We start from the raw sequence: 22,585 nt of genomic DNA on the forward strand, positions 1-22,585 counted from the left end.
ATGTCCTGTGTGTTACTGCATCTTTCAGCTTTATTCTCCCACCAAAACCAGCTCTTTACCCCAATGCTCTTCTCCCCTGCACTCCCTCTTGCTCCTCCTCAGCAGGCAGAGGTGGCTGTCACATTGCAAGTGATCAGCTTCAGGCAAATTAGTGGTGCCTCCTTTGGGGCCCTCAGGAGCACCCTACCTGTTTGTCTTCCAGATATGGATGGTTTCAGGGTCTGAAATCCCATAGTGTATGGCCTGCTCATCTAAGAGATCAAAGAAGTATTTGACTGCCAGAGGGACAGGGCGGTTGGTGCTGAGGATCACCTGGAACAAGTCATCCACAAACTTCTGCAAAGTGCCCTGTGAAGAACCGAGCAGGACAGAGTCAGAACAGAGGAGAGTGGACAACCCAAGCCTCACACAAATGAGAGGTCACCCTCTTCTGCTCAGTGACCTCCCCTCACCCATCTAAAGGTACCTCAGACCCACTGCAGAAAGGAGGCCCCAGTGGCTTGTGGAAGAGAGGGCAGGGAGAAGCTCATGAGCAAAGCAAAACCTGGAGGGAAGTCAGATGTACTGCAGGTAGGGGGGGCTGCTTCACCCTCATACACATCCCTGCAATCTCTCCCAGGGGATACGAAGGGAGGCAAGATCCCAAGCACAACACAGTCTGTGCTTCTTCTCACCTTCATTGAGAGCAGACGTGTCAGATAGATCTCCGGGATTGCCTTGGCTCGCTCCCGATCCCTTAAGCTCCCACGCCGATGCTTGGGAAGCTCTGGCTCTTCTGTTGGTTTTACGAGGTGCCAAAGTTTGATCCCACCTTCATCTGCATCCTCCAGCATTGGCGTTTCTAAACCAACCAATTATTTACAGATCAGTGTGGGTCCTCTCACAATGGAGCTTGGCCAGGTGAGCCCCAAGGAAGCAAGATTTCCCAATATGACAGAAACACAAACGGGAAGAAACCTCTGGAGGCCTCTATCCAGCCTTCTGCACAGAGTACAACCAGTGCTAGCACTAGCAACTAGAAGGTTGCCTTTGTCCACCCAAAACCTTCAAGGTCTTGGAAACTTCCCCAGACAGAGATCTCCCACCACCCCAATGGTTTGTTTCAGGGTTTGTTGAAGGTTTTTTTCCACATCCAATTTGAATCTCTTAAGCTGTAGACTGTGGCTATTGTCCCTTGTGCCACAGGAGTATCCATGGAGCTGTTTACTCTGCCAGGCAGTAAGGGAACTGCCTGGTATCCCATCACCATCCCATCCCCGACCCATGCTGAGCACCTGAGGATATTAAGATTTCTACAAGTTGCAGACTACAGTAAGCCCTGGTGAGTCAGAATTAGAGAATTGTGCTTGTCCTACATTTCCATACCCAGACCAGCTTTCCTCTGCTCTCACAGTTTTCCGCTTTTCTCTCATCTCACCTGCCCAAGCTCTCACATTTCCTGACAATCCTATGAGGGTCCAAAGCATGTGTCAGCCTTCTATAGCAGCATAAAGCTGGGGCTATGGCAGGAGACTTATCCCACTAAATAGCAAGTGCTCTAAAATCATTTTATGAGAACAAGACCTCAAACTCACTCTCTCCTGGGATGTAATCCTGATTCTCCCTATGGATGTGCTTTGTCAGGCGTGGGACCAGTGCTACTGTTGCTCCATCAGGCACCTGCACACAAGCAAAACAACAACTTTCAAAACAAATGGCATGTGTTCCTCATCAGCACAGCAGGCAAGTGCTTGTAGACCAAAACAGACCATACCATTACTAGAAAAAGGGACAGAAAGAGGAATTTTGGAGCACCATCACTGTCTTTCCTGATGGTGAGAAAATCTTCTCTGTACCAATTAAAAAACTGACTTGCAAAGTACAATGAAGATAATACTCAGGGACTGAGGTTATTCACATCTAGAACATGTTGATGACATATTGGTGCAACATGTGACATGTTGGTGCAAGGTAATTAAAAGCTCCCTCTTTCCATTCCTAGAAGCTACTCTGCAGGCCAGTGCGTCATCACCTGCTAACTGATCTGGACTGGAACACGAACAGATCCAGCACATCACTGCAGCAGCCACCAGGCGTGAACTTGTGCATCTCCTTCCAAGCTCCACACCTGCCCACATCTCAGGCACAGTTTAAAGACAGGGCTGCACTTGCTTAAGTCAGAGTGCAGGCCACAGCATTAGCCTAATTTGAATACGATGCTGCAAGAAAGGTCCAGCCTTTTGACAGTGACCATCCACCAGGAGCCAGAGCCACAAATAGAGCATGACAGTGATGGAAGATGAGAAGAGACACAAGGCAATGGCAGACTGAGTTCTGACCTTGTAATGCTGAAGAGTGTTCAGACGTTTCCAAGTCCCTTGAACAACAGATGTCACATCCTCATCGGACAGTATCAGATGACCTGCCAGCCCTGATCTCCACTCTACAGCCACCGAAACACAGAAAATGAACAGATTAAGTGTTAATTCGAGGCATCATCTGCTTCAGCCTGCTGACCTCATTACACACCCTCTGATTCTCATCAACCTTTACCCGTGGTATTTCACAGACAACATAACCTGAGCAAGTGCCTGCAACAGTGCTGTCCTGCAGTCACAGGACAGTCTCTCTCTGAGCACGGGGACAGGCGGCCTCATGGCCTCCCAGGTTCCACCTGTCAAGTTCCTACAAATTCTGTCAGACTGTGACTCTTCAAGCAGGTGGTTCAAACGACAAATATGCACCCATAGTTCTTATCAGCTACTATTTCCTCAGTACCTTCTCATTTCTAAATGTCACCATTATTTAGCAACAGTAAAGAATGAAGAAGACGGAAAACAGTGGTTTCCCTCACAATGTAAGTTCTACCATTCATTAAGTACTGTGGGCAAAACCCTTGCTGACAGATTACTGAGAGGCTGTCATTGACTTCACTGCCAGGAAGAGCCAGTCTCTGACCACAGCATCTTTGCACTGCACTCAAATCCACCTCCTCTCCTACACATTTTCTGTACTTTTTTTCTATATCTCCTTGCCCAAGCTATTGCTATGGTCTGAGTCTGGCAAAGAACACCATGAAATGGAATGGGCTGAACCCCACTGCCTCCTTCCAACTCCTGCTTCTTGCTGTTACAGCCCCTTTCCTGCATCATGCCCTGTTGGGTCCAGCCAGAGCACGAGATCCTTGGTCAGTGGCTCTGGACAGTCAGCAGAGAACGACAAACATCACTGTGCACAGATAAACAACCATCACTCCTCCACTTCCTCACTGATTTTTGACACCAAAGAGTTCTGCTCACCGAGGTCCAGGGTGTCTGGGTCTGGCCGGTGGCAGTATGGTGTCCCTTTGTAGATCTGATCTAGGATTTTCTCCTTCACCTGTGTTATGGTATCACAGTCCAGCACTTTTGCAGAAATCCCTTGGGAGTCTTCTGCCCCTCCTGCACCAACTCCTGCTTGTGTCAAAGCATTTAAGGTCTGTGGAAGAAAAGGTCACAGCTACTCAGCTGATAAGATTATATCTGGCACATTTACACCTTTGGTGGTTGGCATTCAGTCAAGTTAACAGCTCGTCCTTTCACTGAGAGTTTCAGAAAAGAAAACATTACAAATGTTAAACACCCTGTTCTCAGTCTTGTGTCAAGAGCTGGAAGCCAGTTCAACATCACTGGGGAGGAGCTTCAAAGCACCATCAGCAATGTCATCCCCTTATTTCCAGACACAGAGCACAGCACATACACCAGATTACTGTGGTGAAGGTTCCAATCAGCCTAGGGGAAAAGCACCAGATTTAGCAGAGCTCTTGCTCAACTGTGGACCTGTGCTGCTGGGACAAACCTGGCTCCCAAGAGACAGCATCAGGATGCTGCACTTCCACCTCTGCAATGGGAGCAGAGACATTCAGTCCTGTCATACCAGAGAGGACAGAAGATCTGGTGCTTACCAGAGTCCGGTACTCCAGGTCCTCTCTCAGAAGGCGGTTGTCATTCAGGGTATATTTGGCTTTCCCTGTCACCCAGTCAACTGGCCCTTTGTCCACCTGGTGCTTGATTCCTCGAAATAGCATGTAAAGGGGCTCCCCAACAGAATCCTGGCAATGGAAAGGAAGGAGAGAAATTCAGCTTGCTCCTCCCAGCAGAGCCAAATAGCTTTGAAACATGGACACCAAGCAGAGGGGGATCAAGACTGAGGATACAGCAGCTGAGCCACAGCAGGCAAAGACAGAGCCTGTGGCAACAGCTCCTGCTTCATGCACAGGGAAGCATCAGCTACCAGGGAGATGCACACAACCAAAGCACTGCTCTGCCTCTGTGTCACTCATCTGAGTGCCACCCCCTCTCCAAGGAAAGGAATTAAACCAGCATCTGTCCTCTCCATGCACAGACCAGCCTATGGCCAGTGTGTTTCAAAATAAAGGAGCTGCACTGAGCCCTCCATGACCTGGAGAGACACCTTGGAAACAATGAGTGCTATTAATGCTTATTTAAGCATCCCTGTTCCCAGTGAACAGCCCAGCTTTCTTATTCCTCACCCTGAAATACAGGGTGACTCTGGCACTGCTTCAGCTGAGTGAGGCACAAAGCAAAGCTGTAGCTGCCTGCCCTCTGTTGGCCCCTCTACACCACAACGGGACAAAGAGCTCACCCTCACAAAGGCGTACAGGCAGATGGACATCCAGTTGGTTAACAGCTTCTCTACCACTGTTTCTGTCCTGAAAGAGAGCATCAGGTTGGTCACAGGAATATGGTGCAGAGCAGGGGGAGATTTGGAATAAAGATTCCTCCCTTTGAGAAAAGAGCACACTAAATAATGATGCAGGGTGAAGGGAGAGAAAAAAAAAGACATTAGAGACCAGTAAGGTTAATGCTTTTGACATCACTTATTGAAAGCTCTTTTCAGCCTGAAGGAGGCACCAAATGACAGAAGAGGAGAGACATGAAGCAGGAGACAGAGGAAAGCCTCTAGTAGTTCCCAAACAAGGGAAATTTCTTTAGGACGGACCAGACAAGGGGCTAATGGGGATCTGAACATGGGAGATATCTCAGTTTAGCTTCCAAATATGGCTTGACCGCGAACCCAGGGACCTCTAACAACGAAGTGGGATCAGCAGACTTGGCAGAGCCCTAGTACCTGAACACAAGGTATACAGCAACTTCAAAAGAAGAAGGATTTGGGGCAGGCAACTCCAGCTTCCTACTCTTTCTACACCTTTCTTGCTCTATTCCCTGCCTGGAGAGAGGGGTGTCATTGTTACAGCTTCCTCCCATTCAGTGTATGGTCTCACAGCTGCAGCCCATGCCACGATGTTGTCCTACTCATGGGGGTTTCAGAGCTGGACAGAAAGGCTCCATCCCCTCGGGCAGCTGGTAGCCATGGCTGGCTCACTCACCTCCGCAGCATCAGCTTGGGGTTCTTGGCCACGTACTGCTCCACGAGGTCATTCAGGAGCGTTTTGAGGATGTCAGTGAAGTACTCCAGCTTCCCATGCAGTGACACTGTGAGCAGTGATGCCACATAGGCCCGGTCTCTCGGAGAGAAAGTGCGCTGGATTTCCAGAGTGTGGATGAACTGGTGGGGAGAGAGATAAGCCACTGTGTGAATCTGCTGAAAACAAGGCAGTTACAGCTGCTGGCTCTTGGAAGAAGTGATGCTGCAGGGAGCTATTGAGGAATGAACCTTAATAGACACTGCCCACTTTCTGCTGGCAGTGACGTGGCCCTGGTGCCAGAGAAGGCTGCAAGCAGAGAGAGGGACATTACCTTGGTGAGGAAAAGCTTGCTGTTGAGCAGGTTGGAGAGCTGGACCAAGCCCTGCTCCACTGTTTGCCGCCGGCACTCAGGGATGTCCAGGTCTCTTTGCAGCGGTGACTCACGATGGCCCGGGAAGAAAATGCGTTCTGCATAGGACTTGTAGTCCAGGAAGGGGATCCCTGTGCCCACAAGGTCACTTGTGAGGTCCATCATCTCAGTCATCAGGTCTGAGGGAAAGGAAACGCCCGTGAGGCTGACACAACTGACAGGATCACGCAACTGGTGGTGCAGAGCATGAGGTGAGTGCAGGAACCGGGGCCAGCAGGATGGGACTGAGAAAGAGGAAGGATGTTTCCTGTCAGGAAGAGGCACATGGGGGTCTCATTGCTAGAACATTTAAAACTAGAGCAGGCAGCGGGAGAAAATGCATGAGGAAAGTTCCAATCAAGGGCTGGCTCCCAGTTTTATAACGAGGAAGCCACTGTTCAGCACACATCTGTGGTTACAGCCATAACCTACAGTAGAGAGTATTAGACTTCCTGCTCCTCACTACTTCCCACATTAGCTGGGATTACAGTTGGAGTCACCTGCAGAGCTTCAGAGCCCCAGGTCTCCCACAGCTGTAAGCAGCTCAAGTACAAGGTTTGCAGGCCCAGAACATGGGCTGCAAGAGACTGGGCTAGTAGCTGTCATTAAGATCTTTTCAAGAGTGCTGCCTTGACCTTTAGCTCTTCATCTGAGTCTGGAGGATGAACTGGAGAATGAGAGGGGTTTGTATAGATCATTGTGCCCTGAATTAAATTAAAAATAGGGAAAAATTTTGCTATATGTTTCAATGCACTGGTGCAGGTATTGCCTGCCCTGAGTTACGCAGACAAGTACACAGGAATGGGAAGAGAAGTAGGGCTGAGTGGTTCCTTAAGCTTCCCTGAAGCTGCAAGAACCTAGGAGCTCAGTGACTGACCTGTGAATTCCTTTTTGCATCTGTCCCGAACACTTGTTTCCAGATTTTCCAGCTGGATTTGAACTTTCTTGTAATCCCTCAGAGCCTGTTTGCTCTTCCTCCTGCAATAAGAAGCAGAATTGTTCCCAGTGGCACTGACCCAGGGACTGTCCTTGCCAACTGTTGTGTTGCTGCCAAAGGCTCCAGGGCAGTTGGTGCTGAGGCAATTTCTACCGAACATCATCTTTGCAGGATGCCAAACAGTGTTCCATAAACTAGATGTGTCTCTTGGAGCACCCATTAGGTGCAGGCTGTGACCAACAGGTGCCTGGTGCCTCCCACATCCAACACCATCAGGGGCTCAGAATTTGGCACAAAATAAAGAGAACTAAGACCTTGTTTAGGCCCAAGATGTACACGCTTGGCCACATCCACTGAAAAATGTTGTGAGGAACTTATACAATGCCAGAGTTTCTTACCTGTATATGAAGACGATGACCAGAACAATCAGAGCCACAAAGGAAGCACCAACACCCAAACCAATCTGTGCCTCCAGTGGGAAGGTGAGCTGGCTCTCCGTGTCGTACTGCACTCGGCCCAGGAGGAAGTTCAGGTTTCCCATCTGTACCTATAAGAAAGCGTGTGGCACGATGTAAGATCAGTGCAGGAAGGAAATACAAAGTCACAGGGCTTCTCCAGAATGGGCACAGGTGGCACACAGCTCCCCAGCAAAGCTGTCCCATAGCACAACTGAATCCAGCTACAGTGTTTGCTTTCAGGGAACATTGGGCACGTAAGATTAGCGTTGAGAACAAGAGCAGCTCCTTGCCATCCCTCCTGTCCTTCACCAGGGCTTCTACCTTTCCTCACTTCCCACCCCACTCCCACTTCCCGCTTGTGCTTCAAGAAACAGGATTTCTTGCAGTGCTGCTGATTCCCTACCGTGAACTCTGGGAGCAAGTCCGTGCCCTCCCGCTTCGTGCGGTGCCGCGGAGCTGGCTGCTCAGAGGGGGGCTCACAGTAGAGATGATTCCTTGTTAGAGTCTTCACCACACAGATTCCTTCCCCAATCATAGCCATAACTTCATCCTTGGAAATAGCCAGATCTAGATTTTCCCCCTGCAACGGACGTGGAACAGCACATCAAAACAGGGGAAAAAACAACTCTGTATTTCCGTGGCTCCAGAGAAGAGAGAGAAAACCACTACTATGGGATGAAAGCAGCCTTTTTTCTTCTCTGATTAGGCTCACGTCTGAATTGGCTGCAGGAGTTAATTTTGTAAGCTAAAAAATTCACATGCATACAATTTAGATTACAGCTTTAGGACCCGCAGCATGCTGCATAAGTACAGTTATAAATAGCCTGTCCTCTTAAGGCTCTTCAGCCACATCACAACTAAGCTCAACTCTTCCCTCTGTGTATATATTTAAAAAGATAGTCTCATGTCAGTTAACCCATACACCCCGGTGAATCAATCAATGCCTTGCAAAGGTGTAACACATCTATGCCACTGCTCTTATCTGCTTTAGTTTTGGGGGCTTAAGACTCCTTTTTTTAATAAAACCATGCTAACCGATGTTAATTACATTCTTATGTTTCAATGCTTTCTAAACCCACAGCTCTGTCAGCGTATTCCAACAGGATGGCAGATCAACCTCCTTGCTCTTTGGAAGTTCTTTTTCAGTCTTCTCAAACTGCCCTACTTCTCCAACGTGCATTCAAACCCCAATGGCAGCAGTCTAGACATTTCTAGACTCGTACATCCTCACAGTTTTTACTTGTGCAAAAAAAGAGCAGTGGAGAAACTGCATCTCCAGCTGTAGCCATTAGTTTTCTTAATGAGTGTTGGACTAGAAAGTACCTTTCCATACAAAAGAAAACTCAGAGATTTTTTTTTTCCACATGTACAATAAAAACATCAACCACTCTGCACTTCCATGTCATATTTAAAGAGTGATTTTCCTGCCTGCACCTAGTAAGGTCTTCCCTACTGGCAAGATTCTTTTACTCCTAAGTTACTTCTAGAGGAATCTGAAGTAGGTACAAAAAAGCCAGCAGCGGAGAATAGGATGTGAGGATAATTTAGTACTAACATCTTATATACAAATAGCTTATTAGAATTAAAAATAAAAAAGCACAAAAGTTTCCACAAGCCCCATGAAGCCCTTAACAATGTTTTATGGGCTCAGGAGGCTTTTTTGATGCACTCTTTTCTTCCTCTTCCACTTCTCACAGGCCAAAGCAGATGTGCTGTGACAGGCTGTAACCATGAAAAATGCCTTAAAAACCCTGGATACTGCATGACACCAATTTGAAACACTCAGCTTAGAAACAACTCCGTACAATAAACATTAATTCCAGCTAGTTTTTGTGTTACCTCCACAGAGATGACACTTCCTGGCTTGTGACGATATGGTTTGGCAGGATCCTCAGCATTCAGTGGTTTTAGGACAGGATTGACTTCATAAGAGAAGGGTATGGGATGCAGTGAATTGAAATCAAAGCTCAGATTATCCAGAATAAATTCCAGTTTGATACGGACACTCCTCAACAGCAGGTTAATGGCTGGAGTTTTGCACAGGATCAGGTAAGAGGAGTTAACAAGACATGGCTCTTCAAACTAAATGCAAAAGGCAAAAAAAGTGTCAGTAGTGGAACACCAGTGCTTCTCCTGCAGCTTGGCAATACTTCTCATTCTGAGCAATCTGGGGCCAGTCTGCATTTCTCTCATCTGGAACAATGCCAGAGGAACTCTGCTTAACTGTAGAGGGAAAAATCCAAGATCTGAGGAATTCCCCATGTTCCTCTAAGGAAGGTTTTCATAGCACTGGTTTTGTTGGAAGGTCTCAGTGCTGAGAATCAGCTTTGATATCCCCCTGGCAGCAAATTTTGGAGAGAGACCTGCTTTAGATCTCCCTGCTCTGACAGAATGGGACCAAACACCTTCAATGCAAGGCTGATTTCCCAGTCTGAAAGCTTCTGTGAAAGTGTTCCTGTGCCGGCTGGATACATTTTATACATTTGGTGAAAGTATTAGTCTGTTTTTTTTCTGCCCTACAGCCTCAAATGCTTTCCCAAGAACATTGGTAAAACCAGCTGTTATTTATCAACGTGCATCAGAAGCACATTCTCTCAGTTTATGTAAAGGAAGCCCTCCATCATGTGCACTAGTAATACAAATCCTTCTTGTACTTGGGCTGCCAAACACCCTCTACCTCTGCGAAATTCTGCCGCATGCTCTGTGACCTTGGTGACCACATCAATACTCTGTGGTGACCCAACTCAGCAGACTGGCAGCAGGAGAGTAGAAAATGTTGGTCACACTGGTAATTTAACTGAACTCTGCCTGGTTTTGTATCTCAGACTGAAAGAGAGCCCAGAGACTGTAGGGATGGGCTGAACTGTGCAAAAGGAAGAGTCTGGAGCGCAGACACGCTGAGCCACACAAGCTCTCTGACTCAGTTGTAGATTCCTTTATCTCCACACTGCTGCCCTGCTATTTCTGTCCCACGTCACAATCCTGCACATCTCTAAGCAGAAGCAGACCCAACCCATGGAAAGGTTTGTGAAAGTGCTTAACCTCTCAGTCTGGCAAAGAAAAATTTCACTCGGCCAAGACTGTTGATACGATCCATGCAGGTAACAGCAACTAGGGGGGGAAAAAAGCCCTATGGACAGAAAATCCACCTGTCCAGAAGCAGACACATCAACCTGTGTGCACCCACATCCCCACTGAGCACTTTGCCATGCTACCTGCTGGATGCTGCACAGAGCATCCTCAGGGCACTCCGAGTCTGGGATGATTCTGCGCCATCGTCCAGCTCCTCTGCGCCGGCGTTCAGATGGAGAAACTGTAACTCGGATCTTCGGTTTCTGTACAACATCTAAGTTGTATCCATGAACTCTGAGCACTCTCCCTCCACTGAAAGAGAAAAGTAGCTGATTTCACCCACCTGTTATTCATTAGCTCCATTTTGCCCATGCTGCCACCCTTCTGCTTATGCTTTTTCCTACAAGCCTGGCTTTACCCCAAAGTGCAACTCAACAGACAGAGGCTGCTGGTGCTGGAGTACCTGCCTGGAGTGCCCAGGGATGGTGCTGGAGTACCTGCCTCTACACAGAGCCCCAGGGAAGGAGCATTCAAGTCTTTCTACCTGAGGAAGCTTTTAGGTGGCTCTGCAAAAGTGATGTTGGGATCCAGAGTGTATCTGAAGAGGGATCCTTCCAGTCTCCGCTCTTGGTCCCCATATTTGATGGTGACTGGGAGTTCTGCGGACACATTGCTGGGACTCGTCTGGCATGCCAGCTGATCCTCTGTCATCTCAGAGAGGCTTAGAGAGACAGAAGAGAGAACAAGGGATTAACACAGCCACTGCAGAGACAGATTTTATAGTACTATGCCTTTCTCTTTGCAGACAGTCTGCAAACCTCTGCTGAAAGCTCTTGTGCCTTATCTAAGCAAGCAATAACTGCTGGGCACTTGTCAGGCAGCAGTGTATGGACAAAAAGCAGGTACAGTCACTGTCCAGATTGAAGAGACTGGACACAACTACCAAGGCATGTGCCCTTTCTCACCAGCAGTGAGGTGAGTCAGGGGTACATGTTCCAGGGTGCAAGAGAACAAGCAGCTCTTACAGTCAGGCTGCAGGAGCCAACTGCAGCTCCCCATCAGCAAAAGCAGAGTGTCAGGATGGGGTACAGTCCTGCATGTCAAGAGACATGCAGAACAGAGGTGTGTAGCACTGCTCATGTCCAAGGGATGTGGGCAGGAATCTAAGATAGTCAATGTTGTTGCCATGACCCTCAAAGGGAGGATCCCCTGGAACACAGAGGAGAGCAGAACTCCAACTGCTTGTGCTAAGGGCTGAGCCAGGCAGCACCACACCCTGTGGGGCTCTGGGAAGGACTCAGGACAGTGCACAGCCAGCACATGGGCAGGGACTGATCTTACATTTGGCAAGGGAGGTCTCCAAGCAGGACACTGATCTCGTTAGGATGCCCAGTCAGCAGCTTTGAGCCCAGAAGGGTAAGGCAGGTTCCTCCTGCTTTGGGGCCCTGAGTTGGAACAATGGATTTCAGCTCTGGGTTCTAGAAGAGGGAAGGAAAAAAAAAGAAGTGAGTGACAAGACCTCAAAAGACAAGACAAGAAAACAGCAGAATATGTTCAGTGACCTCCAGTGCTCTGGAAGTAGAAGCTACAGTTCCCAATCACAGGCAGGCCTCAGCTAGGCTCCAGCAGCTACCTTACAGAGCAGAGATAACAGAGGAGGGATCAATCACACCAGCAAGACCCAGGAATTCAGGACCTTTCCACAGACTGCCAAAGGCAGATGGATGCTGCAACCAGCAGAGCTGTGAGCCTCACACACAAACCCTAGGATTAACAGTTCAAAGGGATTGTTCAGATCAGTAATTGGATTAATAACTCAGGTTAGGAAAACCAAGGTAGCAAATAAATTGTCTGTTTGTCTAGCAGATGAGGAGATTACCAGCAGGGAGCCCTGAGAATCTGTGTTGAGACCTGTGCTGTTAAACGTACTTGTAAGTGACCTGGAAAGGGGAAATGAAATTTGATAAGTTATTCAGAGTAACAAAAAAAACTTTGTACCAATGAGGACATATAGCAAAATTTAGAGAAGCCAGGCAGGGTGGCACAAGTAACTCACTGCTGATAAATAAAAAGCAAGATCCATGGAGTGAGAAGGAACAAGGAGACTACAGAAAAAAAAGCCAACCACATGTACAAAGTTGTGAGTCTCCAAGTAATTCCTGCTTATTCAAGAGTGCTTTTGTACCTGTACAACCCTACCAGCTGTAAGCACAGATCTCAACAAAAACAAACCAAGTGGTAGGAATTACTGGGAAGTGAAGTAAGAAAAAAACATTTTTATGTCACAGTAAAAATTCCTTTTGCATTTCTCGTCAGTGCCTCAAAATGGTGATAACAGAACCAAAATCAAGAGAAGAGCAACAGCATAGTTCAGTATATATATATGGTTCCATAGAGCCAAAAATGGAAAAGCCCAATAGTTTTCTGCATCTCTCTCCCCTTCCTACGGGAGAGGGAGACAAGCAACTAGATACATAATTTGTAACTTATGCAGCAAGGACAAAAAAGGAATAATTGTACCTAAAAATTGCTTAAATATTATTTCATAGTTGCTGGGTTTAAGATGCCAAAAAGTTAACAGAAACATGTTTAAAAGTAATAGGAAACATTTTTCCATACAACGCACAGGAACTCTGGACTTACTGCCACTAGCTGCTGAAGGTCAGAAGCTAAAAGTGTGTTCAAACAACCACTTGCAAATTAACAAAAGCAAAGTCAGAAGTCTTAGTAAGATGTTAGGCCATCAATAAAAAAAAATAAATCTTCAAACTGAAAAGATACCCTGTATTTTTCCTCTTTCTTTATGCATTTGATAGTTACCACTGTAAAAAAAAAAGCTATGAAATCACTTGACTACAGGATCTTTAGTATTACCCAGTACAGCTGTTCTTATAATCTAAAGAGAGAATGGGAGGAGAACAAAACAAAACAAATCCCAACACACCACACCAGAAGTGCCTGGTAGAGTCCCATAAGTTCACACAGCAAACAACCAGGGATACTTGAAACACAGGGGAGGTATCACAGTTATGTTACCTGATAGGTGAAAACATGCCCAGAAACGCCTCGTCCTCCTCCAGGCACTTCCACCACGATGTGCCCAAATCTCTCTGTCCAGCTCCCGCCAGTGACACACACGATACTGCAGGACAATCCAAGAACAGTGTCACACCAGGGAAAAGCAGCTGAGCTGCATCCATCACATCATGTCCTCAAACCATACAGCAACCACTGCTCCCTTCTTCCAGCCTTATCTCATGCCCAGAATATACAACCAAACACCGAGAAACACCTCTAAAAGATGGATTAGGTGCAGCAGAAAAAAGCAAGGGCCAGTTCCAAACAGGCCCATCCTAGCTAAGATTGTTCTTTCTGGGACAGACAGGATGACACCCACTGTAATACAGATGCATGAAGAGTCCAAGAACTCTGCCACTGTCCAGGGCTGATCAAAATCAGTCACATCTGGAGGGACCCTAGGCCAGCAGTGGTCAGTGCACAGATTAGTGCTGTGTCTGATACAGGAGAAGACTCAAGACTGTGGGTTCAGATGGAACTGGTCTTCAGCCAGTGGCCTCTAGAACCAGCCAGATCCCCTGATCTGCACCAACCATTCTTCCCAGCCCTTTTTCCAGACATAATTTAATGTGGGAGATGCTAACAAGGTGAAAAGTCAAGTTAAATTAAGAAAAGAGCAGCAAGGAATCCCATGTTACAGCACTGATTTGCTAACAGAAAAGCTACTCTGCAGGAGACTTCCCAGCCTTCTTGCACAGCATGAGATTAATTTTGTCTGGGCCTTGCTCAGGAGTGGGTTCCAGCTTCACAGCTATATCCCCTCAACTAAAGAAGCTCAGGAATTTGAACTTAGGCAGTGCAGTCCAAGCCAAGCTGCTGTGATGCCAGGTGATTTATAGATACAGAACACAGACAGTGCTAACCCCAGGAAGATTACGCTCTAATTCTAGGATGCAAACAGAAAGCAGATGGATCCAGACAAACAAAGCACACAGACAGGACAACAGTGCTCGACACAGCAGGCCATTCCCAGCAGGATCTTACCTGGCTCCTAGAGGGAAGGGTGCTACAACTGTTGCTACCACAGAATGGAAAACACATTTGTGATAGCTCTGGCAAGAGATTACTCACAATTGCTCTCCTCTTCTCCTGCTGCTTGTTTGGCTCCTCTCCCTTCCTGGTCCAAGGCTCCCACCTACCTGCCCTGCCACAGGCCAAATACACAGATATCTCTTTCTCCTTGGTCCCCCAAATCACACCTCCTGACACTTAATTATTGCCTTCTTATATGGTTCTCTCCTGGCCAGACTCACCTGCTATGCAGTTCTCTATCACTGACATGAGCTGGATTCAGCAGGACAGGTCCTTCTGCTTCACATCCCTCTCTTTGCCACTACTTTTACAAGCATTGTGTGACCTGCCAGGCACTCCTGGTGACCAGAAGGGTGGCACAGGGCCCACCAGGACTCCTTCACCTGTCCCTGGTCGAGAAGGTCTTTTCATTGGGTTTGTTCCTGGCAGTGGAAGTCTAGCTGGCAAGTGAAGACTGACAGTATAGGGGTGTGCCTCCAACCACGTGTTCCCATCCTCACCCTGTGTTAACATGGTCAGGATATTTCCCTATCAGTGACACGTGCACAAGCCACGTCCTTTGCTCTATTGAAATCACCCTGTGGCTGGGAGAGACATCCATGAACTGCAGGGCTCTGAGCCCATGACTCCCTGACCTGGCTGGACTGCGGGCTCTGTATGGGCAGCATGGTCGGAATACGGCATCGCCGTTTGGCTGTCGCCTCGCACACAACCTTATTCCTCTAAGGTCACTGCCTAAGCAACTACTCAGATAGAGACCTTACTCAGGGCACTTCCTGGGGAATGGGCAAGGCTCAATATCTGCTACAGCAAAGGCAAAGACATCTCAGGCTGGGTCAGCAGCCAAGGGAAAAGCCAGCGCCTGCCTCTGGGAGGAGGCTTCACAGATACTCTACCTGCTAGAGATCTCATACTCTTGAGCATCTACGGCACAGGGAATTCCTGCAACAGTGACAGTTTCTGCAATGTCTTGATGTTTCTGCCCGAGGTTTGAGCCAGTGATGGTGATTCTAGTGCCACCTTCCACTGGTCCAGACAGGGGGTACACCTGCAAAGACATCCGCGCATGTGTAAATGTCACAGTATCTCAGACCTCTGCAGTCTGGCGACTGATCTACAGCACAGGGCCCTTCAACTCTGCCTGCTCAGTTCGCTGACTCTTTTTACTGGCTTGGACTAGTACCAGGTCGCAGCCTCACCAGAAGAAAGGCCTTAAAGAACACCACAGTTGGAGCCTTCTTTCCCATACCTTGCTGTTGCCAGCAGTCCCCACCCAGAGGTGATAATCCACTTGGAAGGCAAAGACTGCCCTGCTTTGCCTTCCCATTAACATGCTGACCACTCCACAGGGCATTTGTGCTGAAGAGTGGGAATGCACAAGCCAATACACGTTACTAGTATTGAAGCAGCAAGCACCATTCCCCCCTCAGCATCAGGACAACAGTGAATTGCATGCTGCACAAACGTCAAAGCTCTGTCCCTGAGCAGCATCCAAGATAAACTAAGACAAGATGCAGCACATGGATGTTGTGTGCCACTGGAGGGAGGACAAGCTGACAGCAAAAGGGACACATGGCTACAGACACTTGTCATGTGGCAGTTAGCAAGAAACATTTAAAATAAACAGACAAAAATAATTAATTCCAGTAACCTCTCATGCCTATCCCATCTTTGCTGTGCTGTTATCATTAGGTTTTGCTCTCCTTTGCCCCAGGCTCAGTTGGGCCGACCTGTTTCAGGGTCTGGCTGGGGACAGTTGGAGGATCCATCCTGTGGATCCTTTCCCAGCTCCTAAATGATTCTGCTCTTGGTGTACCATTTTCAGCTTGCATGAGATACAAATGCATCTTTCCCCACTGTTTTCTATCAGCAAACTGAAAGCCCAGCACAACAGCCTAGAATCCTCACAACACTGAGGGATCACAATTGAATAGGACTACCTTGCTCTTCGGATGGCCAATGTGTTATTGAGCTGCACTGTTTGCACTCTGGGTTCACAGCCCTTTGATTTCCACTGCAGAACGGAGCCCTCCTTGCCCCGGGTGCAGTACACTAGCGAGCAAATTACTCACAGAGTGAATGAGAGGTGCTGGACACAGGTCTTCAATTTCTTCCTTGCAAGAGCCCCTGAAGATACAGCTGGGGTTGTCACCTCCACACCACACGCAGTTGTACTTTGAGTCAGCTGTTTGGCATCGGCTACAATCAGTGTGTCCCACAGAGCAGTTGTAAAAAGTCACTGCAAAGGAGAAAAAGTCAGAGGCATCTGCAAACATCCCCATAGGGCACAGAACAATCCAGGAACTTGGCACCCTATACAGAACCTGCTCCTCCTCCTGCCCCTGTGACAAGCAAGGGAAGTGAGGCTCTGTGTTTTCCTTCTGGGAAGGTGTTGCACTCCTACCATGAAGATCTGCAGCACTGTCCACTCGAAGGTGTCGTCGCCTCTGTACAAACACCACAGCGTTGAATTCAAGTTGAGATGCTGTGTAACTGTACTGAAAAGACAAAGACCATCAAGAGGATTTAACAGAGGCACAGCAAAACAGCTGAACAGGCAAAAAGCATCAGCATCTGCCCTGCAGAGTGCACGGCACATACAGCCTACACAGAGCTTCCCATGCATGCAGACAAGGCAGTGTTAGCTGGGGCAGTGGCAGCACAGGCCTGTCCTCACTGATTCCTACAGCCACAATTCTGCTCTAGAAAAAGCAGCAGGCTTTGGTTCACTAGGATGAACACTGGAAACAAATGTGTGCTCACAACAATACTTGTCAAACTTCCTAACTGCATTCCTAAATGGCGTATTCCTATCTACAAGCCACTTGCTCAGAAAATTGCTCAAGCTGGCATTTATGCCATTTCAGTAGAGCTAAAGATGTAAGATTACAATTGGTCTGTAGGGCTCATGTGCACAAGAGCCTATGTTGTTCTTCTCCTTTAACTACATGAGCTTGTGAACTAAAAATATCACCTCTGCTTGCAAATCTTGCCTTAAGCAAAATTCACACATCATCCAGATATGTACATGGCTGTTTTAATTTTGCCGGTAATCTTACAATCCACAGGCTAGCTTCTACTGCCAAGGAAGAACATTGGCATTGACAGCAGTTTTCTTTTCACAGCAGAACAACCATCACAGAAGTCACAATCCAGAGAATGACAAACAACAGTTCCTCAAGCTAAAGCAGGAGAAGCACTGCGCTGACCAGTTCAGAGACAGCATCATCCCTGCTACAGCCAAGGCACCAACAGGCTGTGTGGCTCAGACTGCACAACCTTCCTGCAAGTTGAAGATACCAGAACTGCTGGGCAGCAGCATCACAGATGAGGGCCCCATAGTGCTAAATATCCTACAGATACTTTTGCAAAACATGCTCTTTTCCCCAGAGCTTGCCTTCCAGCCTGCTGAGCAAAACCAGCACCAGTGTGAATTCTGAAATGGCACAGTAATCCAAGCACTCACCTGGTTCATCTGGCAGGTGATATAACAGAGAGACCGGTTTGTTTCATCTCCTTCCACATAAGCATCCATCACCACTGTCCTCCCCTCCACATTCAGGACACACTCATAGTCCCACTGCTGGTCCTGCAGAGAAGAGACACATGGCACCACTTCTCCATGACACAGCTTCAGGCTGCACAAGTGTTGTCCTGCCTCTCCAGTTCAGTACCTTTTACCAAGCCACCTACTGTGCCAGCAGTGTGCTCCTCCCATTCCCTTTGTTATGCCAACTCTACACTACATTCAAGGCTTCTCTATGCTGTCACTGCCTCCATGTATGAAAGGTAAACCAACACAAAACAAAACACCTAGAAGGGAGAACGTGTGTCAGTGTGGGGAGAACTCAGCACAAAGGAGGGAATTAAAGGAAAACCAGTGGGACTGTGAAGTTATGCCTGTTTGTCTCTGTAAAACACCAGCTTGGAAGTGAAGAGTGGAGTACACAGATTAGGGCAGAGCATGTGAAAAACACTAAGTGTCTTTTTCTCCTCTCTCTCTCTCTCTTTCCTGCAAACCTACCACTGAATTGCTTAGATACTTCTTGTAAAAACAATGGATATGCATCTATCTGTAACCAGCTCTGCTACTCTGAGCAGTGCAGTATGTCAGGTTTAACGTATAAAGTAATAATCAGACTGTGGGCTGCATGTTCCGAGGCAGTTGTTTGTAAAAGGTTACTAAATCATCTTCTGTCTTGAGAAGCAAAGAGAATTTTTATCAAAGCCACACCCAAGAAACAGCTGTCAAGGGTGGTTTTCCCCACTGCAGAAGTTTCAGGTATGACAGGAATAGCCACATTAACTTGAGCATGCCAGAAAGGAAAGGGAACAGATGACTTATCTTTAGTTTATGGAGACACAAACAATCAGCAGGGATTCAGCAGGAAGTTATTCCAAAAACTAGCATCTGCAGTGCAGCACAGGTGCAATTTAATCCAAACGCATGCAGATCTTCTCCAGCAGGTTGGTGCACACCTGTATTCTCCCTTTTTCTGTGTGACTTTCTACCCACCAATAAATCCAGCTATGGAATTCTTTATGCACAGAAGTAGGTCATTCCTCTAGGAGAAACCTAGGCAAAGCCACAACTGTGTCTTACACATATTTTCAGCAGTTCAGTGGCCAGGTTGCCCAAACAGTGCCCTGTAATAATACAGTTTCTCAAAGGTGATGGTGTTGAGCTGACTACCTGATAAAGGTGGAAGTTCTTTCCCAGCAGAGTTATCTTCCTCGCCACGTTGACTGGAAACAGTGAAGATCCCTGGATTCCCTGCACACAGGGACATGCATCTGGACCCCAGCTAGGCTCTTCATTCTGAAAAAAACACAGGGCAAAACCTCTCCTGAGTGCTGAAATACTAGACTGGCAATCTGCATGAAAATATCAAAGAGTTACAAGCCTTAGTCTATGAATTCCAAAGCCCAGTAACTTACCTCCTCCCAAAACTCAGGGGCATCATACTGATAATCAAGGTCAGGGTGAAGGATCCGAGGAAAGTCAGGGACATCCCTCTCTGAAGAATCGCCATCACCCGACAGAAGAGTAGAAGCAGAGAAGAGAGATGTGTCATTCTCAGCCTGCAGCAAATCCATCCAGTCCTCTGTGTCCTGGAGTTCTGTGCCTTCCTCCAGCAGCCACTCCGGGGGAGCTGATGGTGGGAGCTCTGAAGCAGATAGTTCAGTCCCCAGCAATCCAGGAGAGTCATCAGAGGCAACAGGGCTCCCTGGCACCTGGCTGGGGGTCTGGGGAGATGGGATGGCAAATGTCAGTGCTTCTGTGGTAGGAAAAGGACTTGGAGCCCACTTGAAACTGGTGACAGGAGAGGAAGGTGTTACTGCAGCTGCAGACGTGTGCAGGGGGCTACCCACGGGGGTGGTGGGTGGGTCGGTGTGCCGTGGCTCCTGGGCTGTGGCTGGCCCTTCAGTGGGCAGGGCTGCGTGATCCACATTTTTGGATGGGCTGGTGAGGACAGATGCAGCGGGAGAGGTTGTCTCTGGCACAGTGACAGCAGGTTTGTCTGCTGGTGGTGGGAGCGGGGATTCTGTGGCGGCCTGGAGAGGGGCGGCTTCGGTCGAGAGAGTCAGGTACGTGTAGCTGAGGGTTTCCACAGGCTCAGTCATCGGATCTGGGGCTGCAGAGGGTGTGATGTGGATGGGCTCTGTGGGGGCCTCAGTGCTTGGTCCCACATGCACAGGGGTAGTGACGGGATTTGTGGCCATGGTTGGGGCTGTGGTAGAAGACTTGGTGAGGGGAGCGGCTGAAGAAGGATACACACTTGAGGATGGAATCTGGGCCTAGAGAAAAACAACATGGTGGGGGGAGAAGAGGGAAAGAAATGAAACAATAAAACCCAAGCAGAGAAACACTCTGTATCACTTCTCATAGACAAGAGGCTGCTTCACCCTCTGGATTTTAATGAGAGCTGTATCTCATGTTGCCTTCTTGGGATGGGGCTGGGGAATGCTCACAGTGCAGAAAATCCAGCAACATTCCCTCTTCCCACGGGTGCCTGCTCTCACCTCCTCTCAGAGGGAGGTCTGCCAGTCTTCATCCCCCGCAAAACTGCAAGGCCACCTGTGGCAGCCAAAAATGGCATCTGTTCCACCTCCCCACTTGCAGCCTCCCGGTCAGCTTGCTCTTGTCCCTCACTTTGAAAACAGAGGCTGGATAGCCCCAGGATAAGTGTGACCTGCTTCAGCTGATGGCATTTCCCCAGAAATCTGTAGTATCAGGGATGCAGAGCCTCATGTCACTCCAAGGGGAGCTCCTCCTTGCTCACCTCCTCGCTTGATGTTACTGACAGCTGCTATTTTACCTGAGAAGAGATCTGACTCACTGAGGCTGTTACAGCACACAGGACTAGGACTGAGTAGGAGACGTACCCTTTCATTGTAGATAATGGTTCCCTCCTCACAGGCTGCTTTGTGGGTGCAGAGGTGCTGCTGGATGCACCAGTTACATCCCCAGAGACTGCTCACACACTTCTGACACCTGGGACAATGACAGAAAAGCAGCTGCTAAGAAAGGACGACCCAGGAAGGTACAGCCACCCTCACTAGAACTACAGAACAGAAAAAGCAGGTTCTCACGGTGCCGATTTCCACAGCAGGGCCACTGCAGCACAGTCATAGAAAGAGAAGTCCACAGAAGCAATGAAGATGTCATGGAAACGCACTACGAGCTTTATGGTGACATGATCTGAAAATGAAAATAAAAATTTCTTAGAAATGGAGCCCCTATAATAGTTTGCCATACTGTTAGGAGATACAGCATGCTTTAGGAAAGACACTGTCAAACACAGAGACAGATCCCCTTCCATGTTTCCAGCATCTCAATCACTGGATTATCCTACAGACACTAAAAACAGGCTGGACGAGTCTGTCAGGTGTAGTTTGTGACAGCTCTTGCCAACCCATGGGAAGGAAGCCTAGTCTGAAGATCCCTCAGTCTTTGTAATTCCACTGCCATCTCTGTATTAGAGGAAGATGTAACACTGAGGCTCAAAGCTGATTGTCTTTCTTTGTCATCCAAGGGAAAATGAAACCCTTAGAATGGACATGGCCCTTCACATACTGCCTTCACCTTGAGAGCTTTGTTCTACAATCAGACTGAGAACTGAGTCAGTGAAGAAGTGTATAAGAGACTTGTAATCTCAGCTGCAACGACTGAAGGCTTATCTGCTTTCAATCCAGATCTCAGGTCAACTACAAGCCTCAGGATAGCCCTGTTTTCTTTGGGAAAAGACTGTCACTGTTTTCTGTAGACCAAACAGCTGCAGAGATGGTCAAAACTTGCTGCAGCTGATAGCATCAGCCTAAAGGAGATATTTTGCATATGACAGTACTAAATCAGATAATTAATCTTGTTCTAGACAAATGCCTCCAACCTTAGAGTTGGTTATTAGTTCTTCAAATAATGGAGAACTACTCCAGTCCAGGAGCTGTCATTTCTCAAAGGCAGTTGGCTATAAAAATAAGTAACAAGAACCTTGTCCACTGTTCCTCTCAGACTGAGAATTCAGAGCTCCTCTTGCAAGCAAGCTCTAGTCACAGCAAAACAATTAACATGTGAAGAATCAGTCAGGCCTAAGCTGGGTTCCTGAGAGGACAACAAGTCAAGCAGTATGCTAATCAATCAGTTAGTAATTAGGGGTGTATGGAAACCTATGACTAGGAGAAAATAAGGGTATCCTATGTGGCTGGAGGCTGGAGTCACTGCAGTACTGCCAACTCCTATCACTGTCATAGAGGTGATTGCATTTGGCAGTGTTGGAAGGGATAACACCTCCCAGCATTTCAGGGTTATGACACCATATTTATAAATATTCCTTTCTCCAAAGAGGCCATTATTTCCCATGATGCCAATAATGCTGTTTGACAGTACAGAAGATGAGGTCGAGCACTTGCAAATTGAGAGTAAAAGTTTGTCACTTGTAGCTGTTGAGCCCCAAGCTGGTAGCACAGATAAGCTGGTATGCAACCTTTAAAAGAAAGCTGGAAAAAGGTAAATATTTTAGTGTGCTGGGGAAAGTATTATAAGTAGGAACAGGAAAGTGCTGGTATCTAAGGCCCTGATGAGATCTCACGTAAAAAGCAATGTATGAATCTAGTTACCAGCTTCAAATTCATCTTAGCAGAGTACAGACGCTGCACAAAGAAGGACTAGCAGTAGGGTGAACTAGAGAGGA

General features: G+C 47.7%; 1 protein-coding gene across 7 annotated transcripts in view; it reads right to left on the bottom strand.

Moving 5' to 3' along the window:
* PLXNB1 (plexin B1) overlaps positions 1–22,585 on the bottom strand; it is a 78,959-nt gene that overhangs the window by 6,392 nt on the left and 49,982 nt on the right. For all 7 annotated transcript variants that reach the window (XM_051788488.1, XM_051788492.1, XM_051788494.1 and 4 more), the window contains 25 exons: positions 20,988–21,096; positions 20,781–20,889; positions 19,332–20,192; positions 19,087–19,212; positions 17,860–17,982; positions 16,798–16,891; positions 16,466–16,632; positions 15,290–15,441; positions 13,320–13,425; positions 11,625–11,761; positions 10,828–11,004; positions 10,427–10,595; positions 9,051–9,293; positions 7,615–7,791; positions 7,152–7,300; positions 6,694–6,794; positions 5,739–5,956; positions 5,369–5,547; positions 4,624–4,690; positions 3,923–4,069; positions 3,279–3,456; positions 2,319–2,422; positions 1,575–1,659; positions 675–841; positions 188–348 (listed from right to left, as the gene is read on the bottom strand). In XM_051788488.1, coding sequence (XP_051644448.1) covers positions 188–348; positions 675–841; positions 1,575–1,659; positions 2,319–2,422; positions 3,279–3,456; positions 3,923–4,069; positions 4,624–4,690; positions 5,369–5,547; positions 5,739–5,956; positions 6,694–6,794; positions 7,152–7,300; positions 7,615–7,791; positions 9,051–9,293; positions 10,427–10,595; positions 10,828–11,004; positions 11,625–11,761; positions 13,320–13,425; positions 15,290–15,441; positions 16,466–16,632; positions 16,798–16,891; positions 17,860–17,982; positions 19,087–19,212; positions 19,332–20,192; positions 20,781–20,889; positions 20,988–21,096 — 4,306 coding nt within the window. The remainder of the gene's footprint in view (positions 1–187; positions 349–674; positions 842–1,574; positions 1,660–2,318; positions 2,423–3,278; positions 3,457–3,922; positions 4,070–4,623; positions 4,691–5,368; positions 5,548–5,738; positions 5,957–6,693; positions 6,795–7,151; positions 7,301–7,614; positions 7,792–9,050; positions 9,294–10,426; positions 10,596–10,827; positions 11,005–11,624; positions 11,762–13,319; positions 13,426–15,289; positions 15,442–16,465; positions 16,633–16,797; positions 16,892–17,859; positions 17,983–19,086; positions 19,213–19,331; positions 20,193–20,780; positions 20,890–20,987; positions 21,097–22,585) is intronic.

The sequence above is a fragment of the Manacus candei genome, unplaced genomic scaffold, assembly GCF_025592945.1.
Source record: "Manacus candei isolate 608988 ecotype Guabito, Panama unplaced genomic scaffold, ASM2559294v1 h1tg000025l, whole genome shotgun sequence".
In the NCBI taxonomy this organism is placed as follows: Eukaryota; Metazoa; Chordata; class Aves; order Passeriformes; family Pipridae; genus Manacus; species Manacus candei.